General features: G+C 40.3%; 1 protein-coding gene across 1 annotated transcript; it reads left to right on the plus strand.

Annotated features, from left to right (window-relative positions):
* The first annotated feature begins 2,377 nt into the window (after positions 1-2,377).
* Positions 2,378-6,179, plus strand: LOC128864297 (uncharacterized). The gene is made up of 4 exons (XM_054103935.1): positions 2,378-2,962; positions 3,030-3,700; positions 5,948-6,059; positions 6,120-6,179. Exons 1-4 carry the CDS (start codon positions 2,378-2,380, stop codon positions 6,177-6,179), a joined length of 1,428 nt encoding a protein of 475 aa, XP_053959910.1.
* Positions 6,180-6,823: the final 644 nt, after the last annotated feature.

The following is a 6,823-nucleotide window of genomic DNA, read 5'->3' on the forward strand; positions in this document are numbered from 1 at the left end:
CCCTTGAAATCGTAAAAACAAATGAACATCAACTTCATTTTTGACTCCTCCAAAAAGCACGATTTTTTGGGTAGTAGTTCGTCTGGGGCCTTCTATTCGGCACAATGACGCTTATTTTCAGGTTCGTGTTGAAAACACCACGTTTTATCACCAGTTGCAATGTTGAAAGGAAGTTCTCGTCTCTTCTAGCCTCCTTAATGAGGGCTTTCGAATGTTAAGTTCTGAGTAATTTTTGGTCCTCAGTTAACTTGTGCGGAATGAAACGTGCACAGATCTTTCAGAAGCCCAAATGATCAGTTAAAATGCGATAAATCGATGCTTTGGAGATATTCGATTCCAATTCCATGAATTTCAAAGATAATTTCGGCTCATTTTTGACAAATTTACGAACCATTTCGATGGAGTCTTTGGTGATTACTAATTTTGGGCGGCCCGCATGTTCATTGTCATTTAAGGCCTCACAACTGTCTCTGAAGCATGTAAACCACTCATAAACTTTGGCACGAGATAGACAATCATCGCCATAAACTTTTTTTCATCAATTCAAATGTTTCGGTAAACGTTCTACCGATTTTGAAACAAAATCTGATATTAGCTCTTTGTTCAAAACTCATTTTTGTACCGATTACTCAAATATACTGACACTTTAGACGCAATAACTGCGCTTCCACTGAACCGAATGTCATCAAGCTTTCACTGGAAGTCAGCTAGCGTTGTAACTTCCAAGGCGCTGACTCATTAAGAAGATGGCACCATCAAAAACATTTTTATGACTCCAGTCTTGTTTATTTTGGACTTCATCTTGTATGTAAGTTAGCACAAGCCAGAACGAGCTAGCACATTTTTATAAACTTACCCTGTATTGCAATTAAGCTGCGACAGCAGTTCGCATTTCGACACAACTCCAAGCGAGCCAGTTGCATTGCAACAACAACGCACAACTCCATAAGCCAAGCACAAAAGGGTGTTACTCTAATTTCACTGTATTTAGCGACAGCGCGACAAACATTCCTCGAATTAAGCTGGTTGTCTTTTATATTTGTTATTCTTAGACTTAAGTCGCGCTTAAAATTGCTTTAAAATACTTTTGAGAATAAAAATTGGATCAAGTTAAGCCGAACTGCCAACCGAACAAGTTGTTTTAATAATCGCGGATAGCTTGTATGGGTGACTTGGTAACCCTTTCTAATGCATTTTTACAGACAAATTAATATTAAGTCCGTCCCCCAAACTGGACAAAATCTAAGTCTAATCAAATGTACTTATGTAAATAAAAATTTAATTTGTATTAACTTCCTAACATAGAAAAATTCGAAATTATACGCACTGAAATTGTCATAATTATATGCACCTCCCTTGTGCATTAAAACTAATCGTAGCAATAACTAAATTAATGACAAGAGCTTTTCGGACTTATGTAAATAAAAAATAAATAATTAATTGGCGCGTACACTTCTGTTAGGTGTTTGGCCGAGCTCCTCCTCCTATTTGTGGTGTGCGTTTTGATGTTGTTCCACAAATGGAGGGACCTACAGTTTCAAGCCGACTCCGAACGGCAGATATTTTTTTTATGAGGAGCTTTTCCATGGCAGAAATACACTCGGAGGTTTGCCATTGCCTGCCGAGGGGCGACCGCTATTAGAAAAATGTTTTTATTAATTTTGGTGTTTACCGAGATTCGAACCAACGACCTCTCTGTGAATTCCGAATGGTAATCACGCACCAACCCATTCGGCTACGGCGGCCGCCGGATTTATGTAAATATTGCATATAAAAATCGGTAATTTTTCAACTTTCTAATATGTTTGTCATCTCCACTTACATCAGCACCTTTACTTCGGTTGTTGGATGGAGGCACAAAATATTTATAGTTAACCCCATTGGCGATTGAATATTCATGTGGTAAACAAGTACGAATGCTTGTATGTTTGTGCGGCGCTTATAAGTAGACCAGTAGCATATCCTTACTCAATTACTAAATTACTCAATTATTTTATATGTACACGGCACCTAATTTTGAGCGAAAAGCATTTCCCCTTCGGAAAATTACATAGATTACGCTGCACTACGCACCAACACAGGGAGGCAAATGAACTTCATCCTTAACATTCACGCGCATATATGGCGACATTTTGTCACTCACTAGCTCACTTATGGTAATCATATTATATGTAAATTATAGCAATGCTTTCATAAGCGTATCCGCCATAAAGTACACAAATTAAAGGCCCCACAAAGGCAAAAATAATATGCCGCTTAGGGATTAATTTGCAGCCACAAGTAGACCTGTAGTGTTGGGGGTAGAGCGTCGCAGAAACCATTCAAATTCAATAAAAACGCGAAGCAAACTCAAAGTGTCGCCACTTTCATTGACAGAATGGAGCGCACTCAGCTTTTACGCGCCATCCTTGCATTTCTTTTCATCATACACGCAGCCAATTGTGCTAAAATTCAATTAAATTTGTCAGACTACACTGTGGTGAACTTCCTACAGGATGTGCGACGCTTACACAACTATGACCAGGTGGTATTTGCACGTAATCGAAACATAACTGCCTTCACAGCCTTCAGAACACCCACGAATGGAGAGTTAGAAAGCAGGCGTCAAGGAAAGGAAATATCATTGGACGTGGATTATGAGATGCAATTTGTGCAAAATTTAATGACAGATCTGGTAGCGCCAGTTATTCTTCTCAACGAGTTGAGCGTTTTTCCGCTGAGGAAGCACTTCAGCGCCGCCCTGATGGTGGTGGTGTACTTGGAGGAGTCGCTCGAATCACAGACTGGATTAGTAAAAGCGCTCTTGGTAAGCTTGGAGTATCGCAGGCAATCGAAAATATTATTTCTAATAAATAACAGCGACACAACGGCGACTTGTGATGACACTTTCCTACAGCAACTCTTTCAATTTTGTTGGCAGAGCAAAATGATAAATGTGGCAGCGCTATGTAGTGACTATAAGGTAGGCAAGTTCGTGGCGATAGTCATATTCTCATCCCTATACACATCATTTCTATAAATTTTTACAGCTCACAGCTCAATTCTACAGCTACACTCATTTTCCTGTATTTGCGCTTGAGTACAAAACTTTAAACGCCGATCTGCTGCACTGGGGCCCCATCTACCCCTATCGCCTGGGTAACTTACAAGGCTTCAAACTGCCCTATATAATAGGCGGTTCAGAGCCACGCGTTATTGTATATAATTATAATGGTCGCAAAATAGTGGGCGGCTTTGCGGGTCATTTATTCGCGAACTTCGCACGCAAGCACAACTTTTCGCTCTACCAGCCACTGCCTATCTCCTCGTATACACAATTTGCCCCATCACAGGACTTGATTGCCGCCGTGCGTAATAACACCGTAGAGATTTCGGTTGCACTTACCTATCCAAATATCCCCTTGAATGGTTTCACCTATCCGTACGAGCTGATGAATTGGTGCGCTTGGGCACCTATAGAGGCAGATATACCGAATTCTGAATTCTTTTGGATTGTTTTCGAGGGACTCACCTTCGTACTGGTGATGGGTACACTCGTCGTTATTTCCGTAGTGCTAAGTTTTGCGCTCTGGCAGCATGGCAACAGACCAGCTATTTTAGATTTCTTCATGCACGATGCTTGTCTACGCAGTGTACTGGGTCAATCCATTCGGGAATTAGGTGGTGCACCCTACGTGGTGCGATTCATTTATCTGCAAATGTATGTACTTGGAATTCTACTAACCACCTCATACAATTCGCATTTCGCCACATATTGGACGAGTGCACCGAAAGTGCAATCACTGCAAACCTTCGACGATATTCTCCATTCACACTGGAAAGTTTATGTTTTTGCACCAGAATACTTTGAGCTCATTCGTCGCAGAGATTTGGCCAAATATGCTCCCATGTTTCAAGTAGAAGCAAATTATCAAACCTTCTTAAAGACGCGAGATGCGTTCGACATGAAATATTATTACATGATACCAACTACTAAATGGAAAATTTTCAAAGAGCAACAGAAATTTTTTACTACTCCTCTCTTTCGTATGCGCCTCGATTTGTGCTTATTCCGTAACATTCCGCTATGTTTTCCCATAAACAACAATTCGATATTTACAGAAATTACAAATGAAATGATTTTAGATGCCGCTCAATCGGGTCTAACGGAACATTGGACTCAGTCAGCGTTTCTGGAGTTAATCAGGGCAGGGCGTTTAAAATTCGTGGACTTAAGCCGCAAGAATGAGTTCAGGGCAATGAAAGTGCAGGACATGCAACTCGTTTGGTTTGGCTACGGCATTGTGTGTGCGTTTATGGTTTCAATTTTTTTAGTGGAGCAGTGCTACTTCTGGCGCAATCGTATGTACATATTTTTCAAAGATAAAATTCTACGGATAAGTAAAAAATAGTTATACTTGAGGTTTAATTGTGTGTAAAGTTTTGAATCATTGTAATGATAAATAAAAAAAATGTGTAATATAAAATATATAATAAAATCCGCGGAAAAAGTTTGTTTATACTTTGCTTTAGTAAAAAAAATGTCTTTTAACACATGGGCTGATAAGTCCCCGGCCTACCAAAGAAAACATTTCTCTTTCAACATTAGTTTTATTCATCGACGTAATTTCCATCCAGAACAACGCAATAATTTTAGCGCCGCTCTAGCATTTCAGCACCTCTTTCGTAGAACGATTTATCTTTCGCCTCACAGTAGGCCAATTTCAGTGATAACCTCTTCATTCGAGCAAAATCTCTTACTGGCGAGCATTTCTTTTTAGGTTTGCGATCAGCCAGAAGTTGCTGGGAGCCAGCTCTGGCGACTACGGTGAATGTGCGACAGTTCGAAGTTTAATTCATGTAGTTTTGTCATTGTTTTGATTGACTTGTGACACGGCGCGTTGTCTTGATGAAACAAAACAGTGAGCAAACGCGGCACCCACTTTGAATAGAGCATTCTTATAGTCAAATCCTCATGCAATATACAGCCAAGACGTTCTTTTGATATCTTTACGATGACAGCTAACTCACACAACTTCAGTTTTCGATCAGTCTGAACGATTTTGTGGACTTTGCGGATGTTTTCTGGTGTTACCGTCCACTGTGTTGTGCATCATCGGTGTATCTACGACCACGTTTGAAGTCAGCAAATCATCGCTTTATTGTTGTTTTATTATTATTTTATTTACGAAATTCTTCTTTTTTTTAAGGTTAGTACTAACTGAAAAAGAGGTGAATGTAATAGTGCCATCTATGTGTTAGGCTCGAGACTTTTAAGCCCATGGGTTATATAAATTTCGCCCTCAAAAGCGGAACGTCGTCCATTAAAAGTATAGTAATACCTAATACAAAGCTGCTGCCTACTTCCTACCCTCACCTTCAAGTGGTAGGCCCTATTAATCTCGAGCACTCCTTCGCACGATTGAGTAACCAACCTTGGTCTCGTAAATGGAGATGGAAACAAACGAGAGAGGAGAACTCTTCCAGCGTCTGTTCACCAGGTTAGAGCTACTCGTCCGACGCGCTCTACACGTCACGGACTCGCTCTATAAATGTGTTTTAAAATTGGTCAATGGTAGCTGCTCTGAAAATTTCCAACACGTATCCCACTAACGTACATGGAATTGGTACCATAGCAAGAAAAACAAATTCACTCAAGAAACGGAAAATAGCCTCGGATATAAAATCGGCAACAAGATGACGACTTTAGCTTTTCGCATACGTATAATAATAGGAACATGAAAGGGAAGTGCAATTTCAGAATGCTTCAAGCAGGAGCAAACATGTATAAAAATGGACAGCTACAAACTCGACTGGACACGCAAAGGAACACATCCACATGGAACATCGCTTTTTGTACAGCGAAAATACACAAACGAGATTAAATTCCGCTACAGGCCTCAGCGTGCCTGAAGATAACATAATAGCCACATTCAACTCTAAATTCCGCATAATCCCTATTGTGCAGTGCTATGCGTCTACAAACACAAATGATGATGAAAAAAGACGCATTTTATGATGATTTAGAAGCTACACTTGCTGATGTACCAAGAGGAGTTATTGGTGACTTCCATGCAAAAGTAGGCAAGAACAATTACGGCTTTGAAAAAGAATTTCCTTGAATTATTACTTTTTCATAGGCGACTCAACATTCCGTCACCGTGGCATCCATACGTTCACTTGGAAATTTCCTGATGTAAAGGCGAGGAACTAAATTAAACGCTTCTTAAAACGCAGAAAATACTACAATACACTTCTCGCCTGGTGCATTTGGTGGAGTGCAAATAGGTTTTGAAGTGAAACTTCTTAGTCGTCGATGGACGAGCAAGAATGGAGAGTAAAATTTCAAGGCCATGCAACGTTTCGGGCATTTTCGTCCCGCGAGAGAGAGAAAAGATATAACGTAGAGGAAAAGGAGAGAGAGAGATGTGCCTTATACAGGGTGGCTGATGAAAGCCGCTACCAAAAAAAATTGAATAACTTTTTTTCTTCTTAAGTTATCTGTTCCATTTTTGTTTTAATTTGCAGATTGATCTTTAAAATTTATTAAAATGGATAACTGGGACACGCAAACAAGGATTTGGATAGTCCGCCGCTATCACGCACTGGAGTCCGTAGTTTTGGTACAGAGAGAGTACAGGTAGATGTTTGGCGGCGATCCCCCGAGCAGATGGACCATAATGAGACTGGTGAATAATTTTGCTGAGCAAGGAACAGTCGCAAGAAGGCCTTATCATCGAAACCCACCAGTTCGGATGGAGCAAACGATCGCTGCTGTAGCTGCAGCTATACAAAGCAATCCAAGGGTTTCAACAAGAAGCTTATCTGCTCAACTTGGTGTCAG

This window comes from Anastrepha ludens, chromosome 2, assembly GCF_028408465.1.
Source record: "Anastrepha ludens isolate Willacy chromosome 2, idAnaLude1.1, whole genome shotgun sequence".
Lineage (NCBI taxonomy): Eukaryota > Metazoa > Arthropoda > Insecta > Diptera > Tephritidae > Anastrepha > Anastrepha ludens.

Bases quoted from the DNA above. Each gene is read 5' to 3' on its own strand.
- LOC128864297 (XM_054103935.1), top strand. From the start codon at position 2,378: ATGGAGCGCACTCAGCTTTTACGCGCCATCCTTGCATTTCTTTTCATC. The intron at 3,701-5,947 runs GTATGTACTTGG...CCTATTGTGCAG, and splicing joins CGATTCATTTATCTGCAAAT to TGCTATGCGTCTACAAACAC. The intron at 6,060-6,119 runs GTAGGCAAGAAC...ACTTTTTCATAG, and splicing joins TTGGTGACTTCCATGCAAAA to GCGACTCAACATTCCGTCAC.